This window comes from Haliaeetus albicilla, chromosome 12 (genome assembly GCF_947461875.1).
Source record: "Haliaeetus albicilla chromosome 12, bHalAlb1.1, whole genome shotgun sequence".
Taxonomy (NCBI): domain Eukaryota; kingdom Metazoa; phylum Chordata; class Aves; order Accipitriformes; family Accipitridae; genus Haliaeetus; species Haliaeetus albicilla.
The window spans coordinates 28,815,621-28,838,514 of record NC_091494.1 but is presented as its reverse complement, the minus strand read 5'-3'; the positions used below and the strand labels follow the sequence as shown (position 1 = coordinate 28,838,514).

At 60.8% G+C, this 22,894-nt stretch overlaps 2 protein-coding genes across 8 annotated transcripts; one reads left to right on the top strand and one right to left on the bottom strand.

Annotated features, from left to right (window-relative positions):
• Positions 1-140: 140 nt before the first annotated feature.
• STRC (stereocilin) lies at positions 141-11,788 on the bottom strand. Of its 7 annotated transcripts, XM_069798800.1 has the most exons (24): positions 10,229-11,788; positions 10,130-10,154; positions 8,375-9,638; positions 7,959-8,021; positions 7,713-7,829; positions 7,181-7,353; positions 6,704-6,890; positions 6,252-6,367; positions 5,957-6,089; positions 5,481-5,663; positions 5,276-5,314; positions 4,808-5,095; positions 4,675-4,733; positions 4,157-4,447; positions 3,651-3,786; positions 3,374-3,573; positions 3,221-3,311; positions 2,315-2,878; positions 1,794-1,949; positions 1,574-1,716; positions 1,265-1,413; positions 1,067-1,164; positions 710-857; positions 141-246 (listed from the first exon to the last, which is right to left on the bottom strand). In XM_069798800.1, the coding sequence occupies exons 1-24, from the start codon at positions 10,863-10,865 to the stop codon at positions 173-175; spliced, it is 5,334 nt and encodes a 1,777-aa protein (XP_069654901.1). In that variant the 5' UTR covers positions 10,866-11,788; the 3' UTR covers positions 141-172. The 7 variants fall into 7 exon arrangements, 6 of the variants coding, with proteins under 6 accessions (XP_069654901.1, XP_069654896.1, XP_069654900.1 ...); XM_069798795.1 differs by having other exon boundaries at positions 4,675-5,663; positions 10,229-10,783; positions 11,196-11,268; positions 11,403-11,788; XM_069798799.1 differs by having other exon boundaries at positions 2,315-2,484; positions 2,710-2,878; positions 4,675-5,663.
• A 1,874-nt stretch (positions 11,789-13,662) lies between these two features.
• On the top strand, positions 13,663-22,460 carry PDIA3 (protein disulfide isomerase family A member 3). Its single transcript, XM_069798790.1, has 13 exons — positions 13,663-13,877; positions 14,055-14,133; positions 15,020-15,137; positions 15,580-15,687; positions 16,620-16,749; positions 17,229-17,345; positions 17,843-17,968; positions 18,527-18,709; positions 19,249-19,357; positions 20,250-20,378; positions 21,100-21,179; positions 21,705-21,762; positions 22,052-22,460. Exons 1-13 carry the CDS (start codon positions 13,735-13,737, stop codon positions 22,169-22,171), a joined length of 1,500 nt encoding a protein of 499 aa, XP_069654891.1. The 5' UTR covers positions 13,663-13,734; the 3' UTR covers positions 22,172-22,460.
• Positions 22,461-22,894: the final 434 nt, after the last annotated feature.

The following is a 22,894-nucleotide window of genomic DNA, read 5'->3' as shown; positions in this document are numbered from 1 at the left end:
CTGCATGTGGGTAAGGAGCTGGGGCTGGGGGGCATCTTCCTGCAGGGTGCCAGGAGCTGCTGGGACAGTCAAAGCCAGGCAGGGAAAGGTGCTCTGGGGCCATGTGTCACTGCAGGCAGCCAGGGAGCAGAGCTCGTTGCTTATGCCCATCACAAGTTTATTACTGGGATGCTCACAGAAAGCAGCGGGTCAGGCAGAGGAGGAGAACCAAGCTGAAGCCAGACTGGGGCCTGTCTCCACTCCTGCCTGCAGGAGAGAAAGCACTGTCAGTGCTGAGCATGCCAGCACCGGCACTCCGTGGAAGGGTTCACGTGCTGGGAGCCCTCACAGAGCTCACAAGTGTGCACACAACCCCCCATATGCACAGTTCTGGGCAGGGACAGCACCCTCTGCTGCTGCCCCCAGAGCTGCCGTTCATGACATGGGTTTAGGGCAGGGGGTAGCAGCAGGGAGGACTCCGGGCAGAAGTGGGATGGGACTCGGCCGAGAGGGAGTATGAGCTGGGCAGGAAGCCAGGCCAGCCTCCCCGCGGGGTAGCACTGCAGGCTCTGGGGCCAAACCCCTGCACAACCTGAGCCCTCCCAGCATCCCAGGGTGCCCATGCTGAGCCCGGTGGTGCAGAGCATGGACAAGGGGCAACTGGGCAGAGCTGCCCACGGCAGGCAGGCGGGGTGCTGCGTGGGGACAGAAGCCACCCAGCCACTCTCACCTTGGCTGTCCTGGGCAGCCTGTCCCTCATGCTGAGCACTGGCCAGGGCCTGGCGCTGGGTGCTGCTGAGCCACTGGCGCTGCCCCAGGGTGACAGCCGCGGCCTGGGTGCTGGAGAGGGTGCGCAGCTGAGCTGGGCCAAACACCACCTGCGGGGAGAGGGCAGCCAGCCACGGCAATGCCCTGCACCAGCTCCTCAGTGCAGCCAGGACACATCCCACCTCCATGCCTCAGTGTCTGGTTTACGGGGCGTCCCACCACCCTGGCCCAGCCAGGAATCCCCCTTCCCCTGCATGCAGGGGGACAGTCCCATGTGTGCCCCAGCTGAGCGTGCCAGTGGACGATGCCAGGAACTCACTGCGAACTTGGGTGCCGGGACAGCAGCGATGGCCCGGGGCGTGAGGGCCCAGATCTGCTCAGGGACCAGTGCAGAGAGGACGATGTCGGGGAGCCCAGCTGGGTCACAGAGGGCAGGGTCAGGACGCTGTCCCTGGGCACAGGGGACAGCAGGACAGGCAGCAGCAACCGCAGGGCATGGCCCCGTCCCAGCCCTCACCTGCCAGCGTTCCGACCTCTGCGAAGATTTCGGGTCCCCAGGTGGCAGCCGGGCCGAAGGCAGCACTGGAGGTCAGGTGGGCAGCCAGCACCTCCACCTGCTGCTCCGTGCAGCGCAGGCTCAGCGAGCCCAGGAAAGGAGCAGCTTTGCTGTGGGGAGCAGGCAGCATCGGGTAGCCATGTGCTGGGCCCAGCACTGCTGTCTGTACCGAGGCAGCGGGTGGTGCCCACTCCTCTCCTCTTGGTCCCCGACCGGGGCTTGGCCCCCGGACCGGGGCTTGGCCCGCACTCCCCGTGGGCATACACCCACCTGAGCTCCTGGCTGTCCAGGCCCCGCAGCTCAGCTGCTGACAGCCCGCAGATCAGGTGCCCCAGTGCCACCAGCTCAGGCAGCCCCAGGTCCTGGGCGCTCACCCCACGCTGCCGCAGGAAGGCGGACACCACGGCCCGCATCTGGGGGAGAGCCCATCACGGGGACCATCCACCCCCTGTTCCCCCCCCCACCCCCACCCCTGCCCCCAGGGCTTCACCTGCTCGGGTGACCAGCTGTCCAGCTCCCCCAGGGCAGAGAGGGCCCCCCAGTCAGGAAGCAGCAGCTCCCGCAGCTCCGGCTCGCCCAGCTGGGTGGCCAGCCGGCCCAGGCGCAGGGTCTGGGCTGGCTCCAGCGTCCCGGTGCTGCCCCACAGCTGCAGCACCAGCAGCTCCACAAGTTGCCAGCAGCCCCCAACCCAGCGCTGCCAGGCAGCACCAGCATAGCCCCCCCATGGACAGCCCCCCAAGGCCAGCACATCTGCCCACAGACAGACCCCAAGGCCAGCACAGCCCCCCAAGGACAACCGCCACAAGGCCAGCACAGCCCGCCCACAGGCAGCCCCCCAAGGCCACCAAAGCCCCCCCAAGGACATTCCCCCCCCCAGGCCAGCACAGCTCCCCACATCCAGCACCTCCCCTTCAGGGCCAGCACAGCCCACCCAGCCCGGCAGAGCCCCACCACCCCCACCAGCACGGCCCCCCATGTGCCCCCCCCAACCCTGTCCATGTCCCCCCTCACCCGCTGGGCCTGGCCCAGGACAGCCCGGAGCTGGTCGGGGCGCAGTGCTGTGTCCTGGCTGAGCAGCCCCAGGCAGCCCTCCAGCTGCTGGGGGGCCATGGCGGCCAGCTGGGCTGCACTCCACACCGCAGGGAAGGTGGCACGCATGTCGGCACAGCTGGGCACAGGGGCTGCAGAGCTGGCCTGAGCAGGCTGGCCCCAGCACGAGGGGGACACACCAGCCAGGGAGGAGTCAGCATGGGGACACTGGGGACATAAGGCCAGCCCAGGGAGGGAACAGCATGGGGAACATGGGCAGCAGGGGCACAAAGTGTGTGGGCAGGGCATGGGAGGGCACCAGGGACAGGAGGTGCACGAGCGGGGACAGGGCTGAGGGGGGGAGTGCACAGTCTCACCTTGCTCCCCTGGCCCGGCAGCTGCCACCAGCGGGGCCACCAGCACTTCCTGCGGGCTGGGACCCTCACCCAGGGTGCCAGGGGGGTGGCAGAGGCGTCCCAGCTCGCTCTGCTCCCAGTCCCGCTGGCTCTGCAGCAGCTGCTCCACCGTGTCTCTGCTCAGCAAGTCCTGGGGCAGCATTGGGAGGACGTGGAGAGAGGGACCAGGACAGACCCCACCAGCAGAAAGGCCCAAGGGAGCAGCAAGGACAGCACAGCCACAGGGGCGAGAGTGCTGATGGGTTGGTTGGCACAGCCACAAGGACGGGGCACCAGCAGGGATAGCACAGCCACAAGGGTGGGACACCATTGGGGATGGCACGGCCACAAGGATGTGGTACTGGTGGGGACAGCACAGCCAGGGGGATGGGGCGCTGGTGGGGATGGCACAGCTCCAGGACCCGGTGGAGGGGCCAGGGCCTGACCAGCCATGGGGCAGTGCGGTGGCAGTGGGATGGGACATGGTGCTCACCCGGGGGATGGCACGCAGGCTCTTGAGGGGCAGCAGGAAGACCAGGCGCCCCAGCTGCTGCAGGGTGGGCAGGCGCCAGCTTGGCGGGGTCCTGCAGGAGCGGGCGTCAAGGTGGCACTGGCAGGGCCCCATGCCCCCCTGGCCACCACCTACCCCAGCGCCTGCTCCGACAGCAGCAGCCGCCCCAGCTCGGCACCCGCTTCCGCAGCCAGGCAGGTGTCCTGCAGGTCCCCCAGCCGTGGCAGCAGGCTCTGAGGCTGGACACGGGCCACAGTCTCCCGGCCCAGGAACCCCACCAGTGGGCCCAGCCAGTCCAGGTCCTCCCCACCCAGCTCTGTCCCTGCTGGGAGCCGCTGCAGGAGGGAGAGCAGAGGAGTGAGGGCAGGTGGCTGCATCTCCCTGTGCCCCGTGCTAGGCTCCCTGCCCTTACCAGGGAGTGCAGGGCCCCACGGGCCAGGGCTGCCCGGCGGGTAGCCGGCAGGGCCAGCAGGCTGCGGGGCTGGCGGATTGCATGGTCCAGAACCAGCCGCATCATGGCATCAGGCAGCATCTCCACCAGCTTTGCCCTGCAGGAGCCAGAGCACAGCTGGGCACTGCAGGGCAAGGGGCTGCTCTGCCCAGGGATGAATGGGGCACTAAGCCCCATCCTGTAGACCCCCTCTCACAGCAGGGGTGCCCAGGCACCAGGGAGGACCAGGGGCTGGGGCTGCCAGGAGGGCAGTGGTGCCTGCTGAGGGCTCCTGCCACCAGTCCCTGCTCCACATGCAGGGGCAGCAGGGCAGGGGGGCTTACTGGCCCCTTGGAGACACAAGGATGGTGATGGGCCCAAAGAGGGGGCTGTAGGCCAGCAGGCAGTGCTTTCCCCACCACAGGGAAAGGGGGCAATGGGAGCAGAAAGGGCCCTGCATGCCAGGGCCAGCTGCTCCTGACACCTACGGCAACTCCATGAGGAACCGAGGTCCCAGCCATGCCATCTCCTCCTCGGAGAGCGCAGGACGCCTGAGCACCTCCTCCTGCACGCAGCGCCTCTGGGGACACCATGCTTTGAGTGCAGGACAGGGACAGGCTGCCTGCGAGCCACAGGGGTTGTGGAGCCTCCTCCTTACCAGGCTGGCAGGCAGGGAGCGAGGCTGCACATAGAGGGTCCGGAGAGCCCCCAGGAAATCCTGCTGGCCCAGCTCCTGCAGCGCCATGCAGCTCATGCCCACCACCAGCGAGCCCAGGGCACTGCAGGACAACGGCGTTAGACCCTGTCGGGGCTTCACCGCCCCCAGCCCCATAGAGACCTGCTCAACCCTGCCCAGGGCCCTGCCAAGGCTCCCGCCTCCTGCCCAGGGCACCCAGCCCTCTCCCAGCTTCATTCCCTCTGTGGGACCCCAGAGGCTGCTCCCAGACGTCCCCATCCCCATGCCCCAGCTGGTGCCCGTTGGTCAGCCTGGGTGGGCTGCTCTCACCCAGCAGTGTGGTGGCTGCGGTTAGTGCTGGCTCCCACCTCTCTCCAGAGGAGCTGGGCCTGTTGGGGGGGGCAGCTGTGGGAGGCACAGGGGGGCAGCACCTTCCCCCACAGCCCTGTGCCCAGCCTCTGACCTGCTGCGGGGACCAGGGCAGGTTCAGGTCCCACAGAGCCCCCCGAAAAGCCTGGGCACCACGACGCAGGAGCTGGAGGGGCAGCAGGGGCAGGAGGCAGTGGGGCCAGCCGTCTGGGGGCTGCAGAGCCTGCAGCAGGGATGCCGTCTGCGCCGCTGAGAGCAGGGGTAGGGCTGGCCCCAGGCATGCGCAGCCTTGGACCCGGAGTGGGGCCAGGACGGCTGCCAGCAACGTGGGTCCCAGGCCTGGCAGGAGGGGACACAGCCTGGCTGCTTCCCCTGCTGTCACCTGCAGAGAAACATGCTAGCCTTGCTCGGGCAGCCGTGCCACAGCAGGGCTGCACCTTGCACAGGGATCCTGAGGCAGCCCAGGCAGGCATGGGTGTGTGAGATCTGGGGCTGCCCTCAGGCACCAGGGCAAAGCACCCGCAGCCCATCCTTTTCCTGCAGAGGCACCTCGGACACTCACATTGTCCCTCTGGACAGCCCATGCAAGCAGGAAGGATGCCTGGGGGCAGGACAAGGCAGTGGTGGTCAGCAGTGACAGCATAGCCTTGGCAGGGGCAGGGTGCGAGGCTCGGAGGCTGCCTGGCTGCACTGTGCTGGACTCTCTGAGAGTGCCCTGGGCTCGGGGACCCCCCGGCCCAGGGTGTCTGCAGCCAAGCTGGACTCACCTGGGCACGCGTCAGATGCATTGGCCGCAGCTGGGGCAGGAGGGCATTCAGCTGGGCAGCTGACAGGTGCTGCAGGAAGCCCACTCCCATCTCAGGGAGGACGCCCCTCCATGCTGGCAGCTCCCCAGGGCTCACCATGGCCAGGCTGGTGGAGCGCAGCAAGTCTGCCAGGGCGAGCATGACCTGCCAGCGCGGAGCAGGAGAGGCCGTGAGCCCAGGGCTGGTGGGCAGCTTGCCCCAGCCCCTGTCACAGGAGGAGCCACAGGGCGAAAGTGGAGCTGGTGCTGGTGCCTAGCCTGATGTGCTGCCTGACTGGGAGCTGCTGCCCTGGCACCCCTATTCGTGCCGGCACATTGTGGCCAGGCTCCCCCGGAGAGCAAGGGGATGGGAGCGGAGCCCCGCAGGTTGCCCATCCACGAGGTGCCCCTGGGGTGGCCTGGCACAACCCACGCATCCCTCCCGGGGGGCTGGCTCACCCGCCCGTGCTGCTGTAGGGTCCCTGCGGCTGCACACGCCAGCAGGCTCTGCTCCACTGCCCCCCGGGGGTCCCGCAGCCATGCCAGGTCCTGCAGGTCCTCAGGGCTCAAGAAGCAGGCAAGGGTCCCCAGCCTGTACAGAAAAAGTCTGTTAGCGGGCAAGGGCAGCCCTGCCAGCACCCATCTCAGCCCCGCTCTGCAGCAAGGCCACGGCCTTCGCAGCAGAACCAAGGCTCTGCACCAGCCCAGCCTGGGGCACGGCTGTGCTGCCACTGGCAGCCCCCATCATGCTCACCTGTGCCCGGGCTCGGGGCCAGCTGCATGGCTCCTGTTTGCCAGGCTGCCTGCTACATGGCGGCCCTGCACCAGCCCCAGCCGCAGCAGCTGCCAGCCATCCCCCAGCCCCCAGATCTGGGCAGGCAAAAGGTGACACTTGGCTCAGGCCTCCTGACCAGACCTGGGGCTCCCAGCCAGGGCTGTGGCTTCAGCATGCAGGGCCAAGGAAGGGCATACAGGGGTCCCAGCCAGGGGGGGTGCAGGATCGGGGGTGCAGGATCAGGGGTGCAGGGTTGGGCAGGGTGAGATTCCCAGCTCGGGGCCACAGGGATCCCCGCCTGCTGTGGGCAGGGCCGAGGGTGCAGGGCTCCCAGCTTGCTGGGTGCAGGGCTGGGATCCCTGCCTGCCGTGGGTAAGGCCACACTGGCTGGGCAGAACAGCCTGCACGAGGGCGCAGGGCTCACATCCCACCTGCTGGGGAGTGAGCTGCAGGAAGCAGTGCAGCGGCAAGTGGGGCAGCAGCGGCAGGATGGCACGAAGGAAGCCGAGGGGCCACGTGGGCACAGCCCCGAGGAAGGGGGCCTGCAGCAGGCGCCTGGCAAAGGCGGCCTTCTGCCCCTGTGTCAGGCGGGCGCTGTGAGTCCGCAGGGCGGCGAGGCTGTGGGGACAGAGTGCTGGGACACAGCTACAGAGAAACCTCCCAGGCCCGCACCATGAACCCACCTCAAAGGGCACCCCAGACACCATCACCAAGCACGTGCCCCACAGAGCCCACGACCCAGGGGCACTTAAGAGGCCTTCTGCACAGCTATTGCATGGCCTGCTTGGGCTGGAGCTCTGCAGGGGACAGGGCACCATGGGGTCTCTGCAAGCGATGGCAATGCAGGGCACAGGCCGGAGCTGGCCACACCATGCGTGCGGGCAACCCAGGCACCCAGTGCCGCTTACACGCTCTCGTTGGCCAGGAGGGCCGGCGGAAGCCTCGCGATGTCAGACACTGCCAGGAAGGGGATGAACTGCGACAGGCTGACAAACAGCTGGGGGGTGAGATGGGGCAATCCACGGAGCAGCAGCACGGCCAGCAACGGCAGCGCCTCCTCCCCGGACGTGGGTGATGGCACCTGCAAAGCTGCGTGAGCCCCAGCTCTGGCAGGACACAGCCCCGAGGAACCAGCACAGGCCCAGTGCCGCCCAGCCGTGCCCCAGGAGAGCACCCCCATGCATGGGCTCTGCATGCCTGGGCTCTGCACACACACACCCTGGCCATGGGCTCTGCAACCCCTCACACATAGGAGCTCTGGACTCCGGCAAGCACGGCCTCTCCACCTGCCCTGTGCAAGGTCTACACCCCTGTATGTGGCTGTACCCCCACATGGTGTGCGCCCCCCACACACGGGCTCTTCCCCTCCCATCACACAGGCTCTGCAACCACGGCACATGGGCTCTGCACACCCTGCCCTGTCCCAGTCCCTCTAACCACCTCCCCGCGCAGCCGGTGCCAGGAGCGGTGCAGCAGGGCCAGGAAGCGCTGCACAGCCTCGGGCCCCGCCGTGAGCAGCAGTCCCTGGAAGCTCTCCTCTGGCATCTGCAGATACTCCTGCGGGGAGGCCACAGCTCAGCACAACCAGCAGCAGGAACCCAGGCCATGGGAGTGCAAGGGGCAGGCAAGCCCTCCGCTCAGGATCCTGGGTGGGCCAGGAACCGGCCTGGCTGGGTAGGGCAATACCTGCGCCAGGATGTCCAAGGCGGGAGCACCCTCGCTGTCCTGGAGCAGGTCCCAGAGCACAGCCTGCAGGAGAGAGCAGGACTGCACTCCCTGTGTCTCGGCCCAGGCCTTCCCCCAGAGCTCCTTGCCCAGTACCCCACAGTGGGTCTGGGGCAGCCTTGCTATGGCTTCACCCCAAGCCACAGCCCTGACACCCCAATCCAGGACTGACCGTTCCCAGCCACTGGTGGCTGAGCAGACCGCATGCACTGGTCCTGCTCCCACCATGGCTGGCACTGGACAGGGACCCCAGGACTGGGACCTGCACCCTGCCCAGACCCCGCAGCTGGCGGGAGGGGTCCCCAGGTCTGGCACCCTGACCGCTGTCCCGCACCCATGGAGGCCCTCGCTCGCCCCCTCAGCGCTGCTCAACTCACACTAAAGCAGCTCAGCAGCTCCCTCTTGGCTGACGCCCTGTGCTCCCACCCCAGGTACTGGCCCACAGCTCGCAGGATGACTCTAGATGCGTTCACCCTGAGCAAACCCCAGAAGGATGTGTTGTCCAGGAGACTGGAGAGGAGGATGGCGTCGCTCAGCTGCTCCCCAGCCGCCTGCCCAGCCTCCTCTCGTCTGGAGAGGGCCAGGCTCCGGTCAAGCAGGCGCAGGAGGTAGTTCACGTGGGGGGCCCAGCCTGGAGCCTCCTCCTCGCACTGTGGGAGCTGCGAGGCCAGCCCCAGTAGGTAGGCAGCCGGGTCTGGGCAGAGCTCTGTAGCGTCCAGCCTGGGGTGCAGGGGCAGGAGCGCCAGGAGCTGCTTCAGCAGGCAGTGTCCCCCAGGCAGGGCACCCTGACAGTGCACCCCCACCACAGGCTGGGGATGCCCCAGCAGCTGCAGGAGGGAGGCATTGGTGCACACCAGCTCCTGGAAGCAGCTGGGAGGCACAGTCCTGCACAGCTCCAAGAGGCCAGTGTTCCCCCGTGCCCACAGGCTCTGGGCCCTGAAGGAGCAGGGGTCTGTGCCCCCAGGCTCTGAGGCGTTGGGCATCTGTGCCTGGGGCTGGGGACCGCCACACAGCTGGGAGAGCCAGGCCCGGAGGTCAGTGGGCAGCAACTCGCGGCTCCCGCTGCCGCAGAGCCGGGCGCCCCAGAGCACGCGGCTTCCCAGGAAGCAGCTCCAGGCGTCCTCCCAGCGCGCACCCAGCGGGCAGGCGCTGCGGCTGGGGGGCCGGGCCCCTGCCAGGCCCTGGGCCAGGTCGGCACAGAGCTGCTCCAGCAGGACCTGCTGGGGCCCAGGGGTCTCCCTCAAGGAGGTGTTGCTGCAGACAGTGCTGTTGAACTGGGCAGGGTAGTGCTCCCGGCAGGCCCGGGCCCATGCTGAGCCTCCCTCACCCGCAGAGAGGTACCAGGCTGCATTGGAGCAGGCAGCCCCCAGGTCCCCCAGGCGCTGGCTGGAGCCCCGGGAGCTGTTGAAGAGGTTGCAGTAGAGGTAGACCGTGAAGTTGGAGACACCCGGCAGCCCGGGGACACTGTCATTGCACACAGCCTCCAGAACAGGGGGCAGGAGCGAGGGCTGGCCCTGTGGCGCAGAAGCTGCTGCCCGGGGGACAGGCTGGAGGCAGCCGGGGAGGGGCGGCGGAGCAGGGAGCACCCCGGCCGCGAAGCCCAGGCCGCGGGCGTCCCAGCTGAGGTTGTGGTGGAAGCCCCTGGAGGGCAGAGACCGGATCAGTAACCGCGCCAGCCGGGGCAGCCCCAGCACCGCTCTCCAACAGAGTTGCCCACTGCAGCCCTGCCCACCTCGGAAGAACCCCTTGTCTGCGGGCCAGGTGCCCGCACTGCCCTGCCCGTCCCGTCCCTTCCCGGCCCGTGACCGGGGCGCCCAGCACGGCTCATCGCCCGGCCCGGCCCGGCCCGCCCCGCCGGGGCAGCCAGCACGGTTCATGGCCTGGCCCGGCCCGGCCCGGCCCAGCCCGGCCCACCCCGCCCCCAGGAGCGGCGGCTCCCGCCCTGCTGCCGGGCCGGCCGGGGCACAGGTCCGGAGCCGCCCCCGCGCAGCAGCCCCGCTCCCCTGTCCGTGTCCCGCGGCGGGCTCCTCCGGCGCCGGCCCGCAGCCCATCCCGCCGAGCCTCGGGCGGCTCCAGCGGGGCGGGGACCAGGCTCCCCGGCATCGGCGGGGCCGTGCGGCGGCCCGACTCACCAGAGCAGCAGCTGCGGCAGCGTCCCTGTGGGCGAGCGCGGCCGTCAGGCGGCGGCGGGGCACCGGGCACCGGGCGCGGGGGCCGGCGGCGCCGCTCACCTGCGCAGCGCCCGTCGCTGTCGGTGCGCGGGGCCCCCAGCGCCCGCGCCGCCGCCCGCAGCAGGGTGTCCCGCAGCCCCGGCGCGCTGCTCCGGAGGGGCCCGCACGGCCCAGGGCCCGCGTTCCGCTCCTCCGGCCCGGCCCGGCCCGGCGGCAGCTGCCGGCGCGAGCGGGGCGCGGAGGGTGGCCCCCCGCCGGGGCGGCCCCACAGCCCGCAGGGGAGGCTGAGGAGCGCGGCCCGGCGCCGGCGGCTCCGCGGCGGGAGCAGCAGCCGCACCGGCCCCCGCGGCTCAGTCGCCAGCCCCGGGCCGGGCGGGAGGCCGGAGAGCTCGTCCGCGCCCCCACCGCCGCCCCGCGGGGTCGAGGTGGCCCCGCTCGCCGGCGGGGCCCCCGCGGCCTCCGGCGGGCTCTGCCCGGGGGCCGGCGTCCCCCCGCGCCGCCGGGCTCCGGCTCGTGGGACGGGCGGGACGGCGCCGCTCGGTCGCGGTGCGGCCCGGGGCTGGAGGACGGGCGCGAGGCGTCGGGCCGCGGCGCCGCTCCCGCCCGAGGCAGCTCCTGCGGGGAAGGTCCGGCTGGCCGGGACGCCACACGGCACGGCTCCCGCCAGCCACCCCGGCCTCAGGGGCCCGGCGAGCATCGCCCCTCCGCAGGGCCCCGCTCTTCGGGAGCCCTGCCACTCTCTGCACGGCTCCGCAGCGTGTCACCACCTGAGACCACCACCCACGTTTCCACAGCTGGCAGGACATAACCCCCACACACACCCCCGTGGCTGGACCACTGCAGGGGACCAGCCTGGCCCTTGACACCCAGGTCTGCAGGGCAGCTCACACCCCGGGAGCAGGATCTTTGTCCCCGGAGCCGTGCCCCGCTCCCGCACAGGGGGCAGGGGCTGAGAGAGTGAGGCAGCCCCTCGAGCACAGCTCCATCGCAGCAGGGTCTGTGGTCCCGGAGGGTCGTGCTCACTCACCGGAGCTGGGGTCCCGCAGCAACAGCAGGAGCAGCATCCCAAAGCTAGGAAGGGAAGCAGCCATTCCTGCGTCCTGTGGCCAGTGGGAGTGAGGGAGAGGGATAGATGGACGAGGCCCCACAGGGCCCGCGCTGGCAGCTGCCGCAGGGCTGTCCACGTAGCCTGGCACCAGCGCCTGCCACTCTCACACCCTCTGTGGCTCCCAACCTTCCTCCAACAGAGGCAGCCCCAAAGACGTCCTGTCCCACGGACCGCTGAGATGGAGCTGTGCCCCTGCCCCTGCCGCAGCCCCAGCCTCAGCCCCTGCCCCAGCCCGCTCACGCCGCTCCTGCCGCCGGGGCTGGAGGCTCCTGGCGCGGCGGGGCTGACTCTCGCAGGCCTCGGCTCGGGGTTGTAACCCGAAGCCGCCGCCGGTCCCGCCGCCGCAGAGGGTGCCGAGCTCCTGCATTATTGATGTCGGGAACCCGGCGGGGGCGGGGGCAGCCGGGCTGCGGGACACCGCCCGGCCCGCGGGCAGCCCGGCTGGCTCGGCCGGCTGCGGGAGCGGCTCCCGCGCTGGGTCTCCCCGGGGCAAAGGCGGCGGGCCCCCCGCGGCTGACCGGAGCAGAACGGCACCCCCCGCACCCCGCACCCCCCCCCGCGGCGGCGGCGGCGGCGGTCCCGGAGCGGTCGGCAGCGGCCCCTGCCGGCCCCGGGGCGAAGAGTAACGGGACAAGCGGCGAGCAGGCTGAGGGGCTGGCGGTGCCCGTTGAACTGGAGGCGGTGCGCGGGGGGCTCCCGGCGGGTCGTACAGCTCTTCCCAGGCGATGGTGCCGGTGCCGTTCCTGCAGCCGCGCCAGCGCCAGCTCCCCGGGAAGCGGCGGGGCCGTCAGGGCCCGGGGCCAGGCCGCACCGCCACCTCCGGGCTCCGGCCTCCGGCCTCGGAGGGGGAAGACGGCGGCGGCAGCAGTTCGGAGAGGGGGGCTTCCCGCCGCAGCTGGTGCCGGTGCCTTGCTGGGGGAGCTGCTCTTCCACCTCCTTCTGTCTCTGTAACCGGCCGGGTCACGCCGCAGGTCCTTTCCCACCACCCACTGCCAGTGCCCCACCAGCTCCGGTGTCACTGCTATGTGTCCCTGTAGTGCCGTGTACTTGGCACCACTGTCCCCTTGTTCCCTGTCCTTTGTTCCTACATCACCCTCCGTGTTTGTCAGGACACCACTAGCTCATCAAGTGTTTCGTCCTTCATTCTTCTTTTCTTCACCTTCCTAAACTTTTGCTAGCCGGGTCTGGTTTTGGATCCTTTAGTAGCAATTTCTGTAAGGCAAAAAACACCCCATTTTGTTTCCATCACAGGGAAGATCTTTTTTTTTACAGTCCTGCAGTTTGAGGTACCATCTCTGGAGTCTTTTCCCATTCCTGGAGTGTTTGGGGAACTGTAATTCCTCCCGTGCTTTTGGAGAAAGCATGTGGTAGCACAGATTTGGAACTCCTGCATGGTGAGCATCCCCACAAACAAGATCGTTAACAGCGGGCAGACTTATGTGGCTCATATGTTGTATTCCTCATACAGGAACAGCACAGGGCCGTAGTGCTGCCAGGGCACGGTGGCAGGGAGCAGGGTATGCCTGCTTGGGGCTGGCCAGTTGACGCCGAGCACTTCAGCAGGCACCCACCAGTGAAGAGGGTATTTCTGACACTGCAGCCAGGTCGTGGAAGTCACAGGCTGATGGGATTACATGGGAAGGACCTGATCCTGCGTTTGGCTAGGAGCACCCGAACACTGGAAGTCAGGGGAAGGCCAGCCTGCTCCCCACACAGAAGCGGGGCTCACGTGGGTGGCTGTGGGCCACTGTATGCCGGGGGCTTTGGGGGCAGAGCTGCGGCATGGCCGACAGCCCTCGCCGACAGAGGTGCTGGGTGCTGCCCGGCTGGACACCGGCCCGTGCCATGCCCTGGGCGGAAACAAGGCCCCTCAACACCAGGGGCTCATCTTCCCACAGGTTGGACAGGCCCGACGGCTGCGGTGGGCTTTTTAACAAACACGTGGCGGCTCAGTGAGCGAAATCTCGCCCGGACGGACCATCATTCCGGCAGCGTGCAGCTCCCAGAGACTCCGCGCCCACAGCCAGGGCACCCCGGCCCGGCGGGACAGAGCCGGCAGCGGGGCTCGGGGCTGGCCGCTGGGACGGGACACAGGGAGCCCCGGGCTGCGCCGTGGCTCGGGGAGGGGGCCGAGCCCCGAGTCGGCGGTCGGCGCCCAGCGCAGCCCAGGAGGCCAGTCCCACCAGCGCGGGGCGCCCACCCCACCGCTCTGCTCTGCTCTGCGCTGTGCTGTGCTGACGGCGACGGCCGGGGACGGGAGGGGCGGGGTCGCCGCAGCTGGCCCCGCCCACGCCTGTCGGCAGGCAATTGGCCGCGGCTGGCGTGACGCGCGTCACGGCGCCCAACGGAGAGCTGCCACACGGCAGATCCGGCTGGGGAGGCGGGACTTCCGGCCTGCGGCCCCCGGCGCCTCTTCAGCTGCCGCCGCCGCCGAGGAGGGAGCCCCGCGCCGCCCGCCATGTCCGCGCCTCCGTTGCTGCTGCTCCCGCTTCTCGCTCTCGCCGTCCGCGCCTCCGACGTGGTGGAGCTCAGCGATGCCGACTTCGAGAGCGGCCTGGCCGAGCGCCCGGGGCTGGTGCTCGTGGAGTTCTTCGCGCCATGGTGAGGGGCCGCCTGGGGCGGGCGGGAGCGGCGGAGCCGGGCCCTTCGGGGCGTCTGGGGGGCGGGGGGGCCGGGACCGGGGTCTGGGCCGGAGCGGGAGCGGGGGCGGGGGCGGGGACCGGGGCGGGCCGCGGCGCTCCTGGCCGGCCTAACCCCCCAACTTCCTCGTCCTTCCAGGTGCGGGCACTGCAAGCGGCTGGCGCCGGAGTACGAGTCGGCAGCGACCCGGCTGAAGGGGATCGTGCCGCTCGTGAAGGTGAGGACTTGCTGCACCAGCTCATCCGAGGGCAGTTCACGGGCGGGCTTCGGTCAAATAAAAGCTTTGCTGTTGCAGTCCACTAACAACGCCTGCTGGTGTGCACGTCGGGCCTTTTCGAGGCTCTTTAGAGCTCTGCCGGGTTTCGTCTCTGTGAAGATTTAGACACCAGGGAATGATCTGGAAGCTGAACCCTGCGCAGGCTGCTGCCACTCAGATGGTGTGCAGAGCATAAAATGGGTGTGTACGAGCGCGTAAAAGAGGGCTCGCCCGAACCGGGAGGAAGAAGCCTTCTTTGAGCTGTGTAATCTAGTCTGAGAATTAGCGTAGTGCTGTACTTGATGGTGGTGTTCCTTGACTTACAAAGTAAGGGTTGTTATCCAAGAGCTTTCTTTTCTACCAGATCACCTGTATGGTTTTCTCAAATCAGGGTCTTCCTCTTCCCTGCTGGGAAGTGGCATGGCCTCCCTGTCAGCCTATTTTCTTCAGGCAGTGTAGGAACTTTAGGACTTAAGAGGTGCTAAGAACAGTTGATTCCTGTTAAGCCTGTCACTGATTACAAGAATCTACCCTTTCTAGTGTAGTCTGGTCAAACTCTCAACTACTTAATCTTTCCAGTATTTCCTCAGATATTCTGCTAGGCTTGTCATTACACCCATGCTGCCTCCTTCCCCAGTCTTGACTCTCCAGCCTTCGGTCTTGTAGATGCTTTGTGGATCCTTACACTTTAGGTGAAAGGAATCTAGCCTTGGCTAAAGACACACAAGAGCTTTCAGACCCTCTGGACTTTATCTCTGTATGTGATAATGTGGGCAACAGCAAAGATGCTTTATTCTGTGCGTACAGGTGGCTAGGTCACTGAGTAGCAATGTTTCTCTTCCTTTAGGTTGACTGTACAGCAAACTCAAACACCTGTAATAAGTATGGAGTCAGTGGATATCCCACCTTAAAGATTTTTCGAGATGGAGAAGAAGCGGGAACCTATGATGGGCCTAGGACAGCAGGTAAGAGTTCATCAGCAAGCATCTGGCTTGCTGAAATGGTGGCAGAAGGCAGACCCATGTGTAATAGACTTGTCTCAGGGACGTTACATTCGTTGAAGGATACAAAGAAGGTTCTCGCCTACACGCACACCCCCACCTTGCCCTTTCAAGAACTCATTGTGCTGGCAGAGCCCTGGATGTTTATTATCCCTTAAAACTCTCTTTTAAAGGTGAAGGTTTCCACATTTATCTTTCACACTTTGTACCCTTGATGGGCAGTATCTGGAAAACACTAGAAAGTTCCTCTGTGAAGTTGGTGTTAGCACTCCTTCAATTCGCATCATATTTATTGTATGGGAGAGGTGTATGGATTCTGCAGAAACAACTTTTGCTTTGGGAAGCTTGAAGAATGTCTTGTAGAACTTCATATTGATCCCTTTAATCATTTAACTTTTCTTTTAAGATGGGATTGTCAGTCATCTCAAGAAACAGGCGGGACCTGCTTCAGTGGCTCTCAATTCTGTGGCTGATTTTGAGAAATTCGTTAGTGATAAAGATGCTTCTGTAGTGGGTGAGTAGATTGAGTGCAGCACTGAAATGAGTGGATGCTTGGCTCTGAGAGGTTTCTTGGGGAATATACTGTGAAAGGATAAGAAGCTGTATCACAAGCTGTAGCAAGAAAAATTCCAGCTGGACCTGAGCAAAAGTTTTTTATAATGAGAATGATAAAGTACTGGAATGTGTGCCCAGAGGGATTTCGAAACATTCAAACTTTCAAAACTCAGTTGAACAAAGCTCTGAGCAACCTGATCTGACTTTAAAGCTGGTTCTGCTTTGAATAGGAGGTTGGACTTAATGACCTCTGGGGATTCCTTCCAACTTCCCCCCCCCCCCCCCCCCCCCCCCCCCCCCCGCCCTTGTGATTATTTGACTGTCAGACCTCCTGGCACTGTAATGTATCTTTTTTTAAAGTTTGTTGCTCTTTTGGCTGGCTGACAACAGGTAGCTTTGGATTGCTAGAAAGTACATTCGGTGCATCTTGTGACACTGGTAGGCTGTCAACGTCATATGATTTGACCAGGGTTTGTAAGTGGCAATAGCAGCTTTCCTTCGTGTGGATCAGGTGCCATCTTACAAGTCTAACTGGATGAGTATTGATCAGCATCCCCAAACTTATTTTTATTAAGTACCATTGGCAGTTGTTGCCACTAGTAGTGTCACATGGTTACAGATGGCTGTCTTAGTGCTCAGAGGACAACTGCCTTTTGACTGAGTGATTAAGCTGGGCAGACTCTTGAGTAACTTTCTGCTGGTGGAAGGGAGGGAATATAGAAAGGCTCCAATAAAAATGGGAGAGAAGCTGTCAAAGATGAAGGCCTGAACATGCATTGGAGGACTTGATTCAGAAGTGATCTTTCAGTGCGTTGTGGAGATAAATGATGAGGGCTGTACACTGACTGCTGCTGAGTCGGTTTGGGGTCACCATCTGTTTTTCTGCTGCAGGCTTCTTTGGAGATGCATCTGGTGATGCTTATTCAGAATTCATGAAAGCCGCCAACAACCTAAGAGATAACTACCGTTTTGCACACACCACTGAGGACCAGTTGGTGCAGAAGTATGAGGAAGATGGAGAGTAAGTTACTTAACACAAAGATTTCTTGTTATTGAGACATCTGGAACAAATCCATGGGATTCCAGTTGTTAACTGGATTCACTTTCTGAACATAGCTTAAGGTCTTGTTTCTTCCCCAAGTGCCAGTGGCATATCTTTTTTAGCTCTTTGGAATTGAGATAGAAAGGTACAAATGGTTGCAGGCTCTGGAGGCTTAGTGTCTGCCTCCAGGTGGGAAGTATCTCAACAGAGGCGTTTTGCCTCCCCATTGCTTGTTATGGTGGGTTTTTTTTGTTTGTCATTGTGGCCTGTCTGAGTAATGGAGGGGGGTCTGACAGGTAGATCTAATACAGTAGTGCCACCAAGAAACTGGACAGTCTTGAAGCTATGAACAGTGAATGTGGGATAGTCACTGGAGACTGGGTTCTTACCTCATCCAGCTGTCATCCTTGGAAACCCAGGGATACTTTAAACTAATTAATTGTACCTGTTCCCTTCAGGGGTATAGTCTTATTCCGTCCTCCACGCCTGACAAACAAGTTTGAGGACAGCTCCATCAAGTACACAGAAGACAGAATCACCAGTGGAAAGATCAAAAAATTCATCCAGGAGAACATGTGAGTGATTCCTCACCAGAGAATGTGATAGACTGGCCCCAGTTGGATTTGGTCCTGTCAGAACTTGTCTTTTCTAGCTGGCATTGCTACTGCTTCCTGGTTAGTGTCCAAAAGAGCTGTCTTGCCCACACTGTGTCCTTTGGGGACCACTTTCTGGAAATCCTGGCATGGCTGTTGGCATTTACTCTCCATATTCTAACAACCAGACCTCTGTTTAAAAACTGAGCTTCCTGAGAAGTATGCCAGCTTTGGCCTTATTTAGGTCAGATATCAGCCACTGATGTTGTGGCTAGAGACGGAGATTTGACTTGGAATAATGTGGTGCCTGAATGAGCAAAGTGTTTCTTCCTTAGGTCTTACTATTACTGGCATTTGACATTTGTGGGTGGGAAACAAGAGTGTGCTGCATCAAGCCCATTTCTGGGAGGTGATGGGTTCTGGGCAGTTTGGGTTCTGGGCAGTGAAACTGGAGCTGCTAACCTCTGTCTAATTGATAGCTTTGGCATCTGCCCGCACATGACCGAAGACAACAAAGACTTGATCCAGGGGAAGGACTTGTTGGTGGCATACTATGATGTGGACTATGAGAAGAACGCAAAGGGCTCCAACTACTGGCGCAACAGGTACACAGCGGCGGGGGTTAATCGGCCTCTATCCTTTGTTCCTTGCATTGCTGCTGTTCACGTAGCTCAGTTTCTCCTATTGTTCGTATGTGAATTCTTCTCTCCCAGAAAGCCTCCAGCTGAGTTTCTAATTGGAACTATTGGAGTGGCTGCTGCCTGCAGAGCCTGAAGCATGCAATATGTGTGTCCTTTGAAACCCTACCTGCTTGCTTTTGGATCCCTAGTCCTTAGACTTTAAGCACGAAATTCCTTACTGGTGCTCTGTGGGATTCTATCCTCTGTATTCCCCAGTGCCTGAGACCCTGGTGGTCATGCTGTTGGGTGGAGGATGAAAGCACACAACATTTGCACAGGCCTCATTCACAATAGACACCAGCTTACCCCTGCTTCTCAACACCATTTCTGTAGGACTTGCCTATGCAGAACACATCACGCCATTGAATTCCTTGTCGAGCATGCACTTCAACTTGAAGGGTGTTAGGTCACGTGGAAGAAAATGTTCCAAAGAATCATGCTTTGTGTTTTGTGGTTTTGTTTGCTTTTTTTTTTTCTCCTCAGGGTTATGATGATTGCAAAGAAGTTCTTAGATGCTGGCCACAAACTGTCTTTTGCTGTCGCTAGTCGGAAAACCTTTGGCCATGAGCTTTCAGAGTTTGGTCTAGACAGCAGTGTGGGTGAGGCTCCAGTTGTTGCCATCAGAACTGCTAAAGGAGATAAATACGTCATGCAGGAAGAATTCTCGTAAGTTTTTGAACTTGGCAGAGTTGCCTCTCGCTTGATGCACTTTGGTCTGGGGGTCTGTGACCAGATTATACTTCCTTAGCTTGGAGGAAACAGGAAAGCTGGATGTTCCAGCTGGAAGAAATGACTGGGTCAAAATGGTTCCTACTCATATGTTTTCCTGCTCTCTAGAGAGCTTGCAGGCCCTCCTGTTATACAAAGGTGGAGAATTTAACTCAAGGTATTTAAGTGTCTGGTTAGGAACTAAGATGCGTTAAAGGACAGAGGAAATAGTTGTAACTTTCTTCTTGAAAAAAGAAACTTAAAGGTGCTGGAAGGTCTAAAACTTCAAATGGGATGTGCATCCAGCCTCCTGTCAAAATTCTTAAGAGCATCTTTGCACTTGTTCTGGGGTCTTCTAAGCCAGCCCCAGACTGATGCTCTCAAAGATGTAGGTGGCATCTGTTCTGTGGGTGGAAGGAGCTTAAATCAGCCTTGAAAGTTTTCCCCTCTCATCCTGTACGTGTGATGATGGCTGTAAAACCTCACTTCACTTTCAGCCGTGATGGAAAGGCTCTGGAGAGATTCCTGCAAGATTACTTCGATGGAAACTTGAAAAAGTATCTGAAATCGGAGCCTGTCCCTGAAAGCAATGATGGCCCTGTGAAGGTGAGTGCTGCATCAAGTGTAGCAGCAGCTCCTACCAGTGGACATAGAAACACTGTTCAGCAGCAGCTTCTAGTCATATGCCAGTATCCCATGCTGCAAGTGCTGCATTGTGGCATCTTGAGAAGCTTCTGCTGTGTTAGATGGAAGAAGAATTCACTTGCTTGTTGTATTGCAGTTTTCTGAGCCAAGGAAGAAATGCAGCTTGCAGTTTTGATTCCATTTTCTTCTCTCAGCATTGTAACTGCTGCTTGAGCACACTAGTGATGTGCTCTGCAAGTGCAGGATCATCCAGATTTACAGGGATTATGCAAAGGCCTGCTGTCTTGGCTTGTGCTCCCTCATGGCATGGCCTTCAAGTCGGTCGTGACTGCACTATTTTTAAGGAGTTACATGTTCATCTCATTGCTGGGGGGGGGGGTAGGGGGTAGGGTGGTATGACTCCTACCTTTCATCCCTCCCAGTAAATTCTGCCCTGAATGAAAGCATGCCATGGCCTGGCTTTTTATGGCGAGGGCCTTATAAGGGAGTAGAAGGCAGTGCTTGTTTTTGTGTGGATGGGGATGGCCTCAGCCAGTCTTTCTGGACTGATGCCTCAGCCTGGAACTTGCTGGGATTAAAAAGAAATTATTTTTACCTCCTCCTGTGAGGATACCAGATGCAAACCTCACTTGCAGGTAGTGCTCTTACCTTATGACAGGTTTTTACCTGCAAGCTGAGGATGTTACAGCTTGGTGAAGAGTTGTGTGGTTTTTGCTGCTTGCTGTGTAGGCACAATGTGACTCTTTACTGGTGGGGGGGGGCAGGCTTTCTTGGGCAGAGTGTATGGAGCATATCATGTTATAGCCTCACTCTTGACTTAAAAAAAATAACTTCTATGATCAAACGTTATCAGGTGGTGGTTGCTGAGAACTTTGATGAAATTGTTAATGCAGAAGACAAAGATGTCCTGATAGAGTTTTACGCACCCTGGTGCGGCCATTGCAAGAATCTGGAGCCCAAATACAAAGAATTGGGGGAGAAGGTAGGTCTGGGACTCTGTTGCAAATGCAAACTAGAATGTTGCAGCACTAAACAATCCTGCAGGTTCTGTCTGTCTAGCCTTTATGATAACGGGCATAATTGTGTTTTCCTGAGGACTAGTGAGTTTTGACATCTCCTGTGATTGCAGAAGTACATCAGCAGGATTCAGACCATGGTAGCAACCACACGAGTAGGTTTAGCCTGTGCCCTTTGCTGTGGCACATAAATATTCCCTGATTCAGTGACTGGCTGAACTGCCAAAGCTCCTTTTTGGGTCTTTTCCCTCTGCGTGATTATAGTTTCCCATCCGGTGAAGGTTAACACTGCCCTGCACGCTTTCACAAGTGGAGAAAATAAATCTGTTCTCCCAGATCTGACCAGCCTTTTGCTATTTGGCCATCAGGCACCCCTCCTTCCTGAGCACTGTGTCTCCTCACAGATGGAAGGTAAGCAGTTGCTCTGGGGTAAGCATTCTCTAGAAGTTACACCAGACCAATTCAGCAGGTACCACTGGGAGATGCATGCTGCATACAGCTGGCCGAGGAGAGACTTTGTTCCCTGTGCCCCTGCTGAGGCAGAAGTAAACTGCTCAGAAGAAATTTGCTCACTTTTTAGCATACTGTATACACTATCATCTGATACCACTATCTTAGATGTTGATTGGTGAGGTCCTCGTGTTAACTGTTACAGATTGGTTACTAATAAGCTTTTTCTACCAACAGCTCAGTAAAGACCCCAATATTATCATTGCCAAAATGGATGCTACAGCCAATGATGTGCCTTCTCCATATGAAGTCAGAGGGTAGGTCTTACTGTTGTTACACCACCGTGTCAGTGGATGAGTTGAGGCTTCTGTCTCTGACCAGCAGCCACAACAGAAGAGCTGAAAGTCTCTGGGGAAGGATGGGTGGGGGCGATTAGCACGTGATTGCTATGCATTTGCTTAGTGTGAAGAAATCTAGAGTGAAAACAAAGGACATTTCATCTGCTTTGCTTCTCTGGGATTCTGGTGTCCTGGCTATGCCTGGAGGCCTGTCTTGCTGCTTTTTGAATCTGCCGTGATTCTGTTCTTGGCCGTGTAAAAACAATGCTGGGCTTGCTTTTCTGAAAACAGTTTAGCTAGCAAACTTGGATGTAGTTGAGTTCAGCCAACTCTGCGGACATGGCCAGGCTTTTGGAGGCCGCGCTTGCTGGCTTAAGAGCTGCTGAAACTTACTGTGTTAAACTAGGGGAATGTAGGGTGCAAGTCCCTTTGGTGAGGCTGGCTTGCTGGTCTGAAAGAAAACAGAGCATGTTGGGAGCTCAGATGTCTCTTCTCTCTCCCCAGCTTCCCCACCATCTATTTTGCTCCAGCTGGCAAGAAGCAGAGTCCAAAGAAGTATGAGGTGGGTCTTTTGCTGCTCTTGCTGCTTTGTATAGAATTGAAGTAGCATCCTGGTGTCCAAATAATGCTGAGCCTCTCTGGAGTTGCAGGTGGTACTGTCCCATTAGTTACCCTGGGAACACAGCCAGTGGTACCTGCTGGGAATGTTCTGCTGCATGCTGCAGGCCCATGGGCAGAGCTCTGCATGCAGTCACCTTGGCCTCTTGCCTGGCACCTGAAAACCCCCCCCTAGTGAAGGGGAAGCCCACGGGGAGTACAGGCACTGCCTTACTGTCTTGTGCTTTCTGCAGGGCGGCAGAGAAGTGAGTGACTTCATTAGCTACTTGAAGCGGGAGGCAACCAACACTCCTGTGCTGCAGGAGGAAGATAAAACCAAGAAATCCAAGAAGAAGGTGAAGGAGGATTTGTAAAGTACCCACTCGCTATCTGGTCAGGATGAGCTCCGTGTGAATTGGGGAAGCACTGGGCAGACTGGGGCCAGTTCTGGGTTGTGGAGAGCCAGTGACCATGTGGGCCAAGGGGACCCAGCTGCTGTATCTAGTTCTGTTTAATTTCCTGCCGTCTCTTAGCTGCACTGTTGTGGGGCTCCCCAGACTGGTTTGTTTTGTGGTTTGGGAGGGGGTGGGGGGTAGGGTTATTTTCTAATTTTTTTTGTACATTTGGAGAAGTGAAACAATAAAATGACCCCCTTAAGACCAAGTGTCTCTGTCCTATGAAGACCTGTCAAACCTAACACCAGGATCCTGCTCTTCATAGGCAGCAACCTCCTACTGTGAGTCTAGTTTCCTTCAGTGAGCCTTTAGAAGTCTGTTTGTAAATATTAAGTTCAGCCTTTAGCCTGTTCTTCGTCAGGTAGAGTGAGTCCTTCCAGACCATAGTAGCAGCAGCTGTCCCAATGTGCTGTGCTTCAGGTGCTACTTTTATGCAGATTGTGGGCTTAGGGACTCTGGTCACAAATGCTTTTGCTGTCTGCATGCTGCCTCAGCAAGTTTAGAGGTATGTGGTACTTAAATCTGACTGTTGGATCTAGGCAAGTGCAGGCATACAGAGCACTCTGGCATAGGATTTGCTCAGCAGCATAGAAGCAGCAGGAATAAATGAGCTTTTAAGCTGGTGAAAAAGTAGTCAAGTGT

What these genes read in the sequence shown, in the direction of transcription:
- PDIA3 (XM_069798790.1), top strand. Translation starts at nt 13,735, where the DNA reads ATGTCCGCGCCTCCGTTGCTGCTGCTCCCGCTTCTCGCTCTCGCCGTC. An exon ending in GCAATGATGGCCCTGTGAAG is followed by an intron (nt 19,358 to 20,249) that starts GTGAGTGCTGCA and finishes AAACGTTATCAG; the next exon opens with GTGGTGGTTGCTGAGAACTT. An exon ending in ACAAAGAATTGGGGGAGAAG is followed by an intron (nt 20,379 to 21,099) that starts GTAGGTCTGGGA and finishes TTCTACCAACAG; the next exon opens with CTCAGTAAAGACCCCAATAT.
- STRC (XM_069798794.1), bottom strand. Translation starts at nt 10,865, where the DNA reads ATGCTCGCCGGGCCCCTGAGGCCGGGGTGGCTGGCGGGAGCCGTGCCG. An exon ending in CCTTGGACATCCTGGCGCAG is followed by an intron (nt 7,830 to 7,958) that starts GTATTGCCCTAC and finishes GCCTCCCCGCAG; the next exon opens with GAGTATCTGCAGATGCCAGA. An exon ending in TGCAGCTCACTCCCCAGCAG is followed by an intron (nt 6,368 to 6,703) that starts GTGGGATGTGAG and finishes TTGCCTGCCCAG; the next exon opens with ATCTGGGGGCTGGGGGATGG.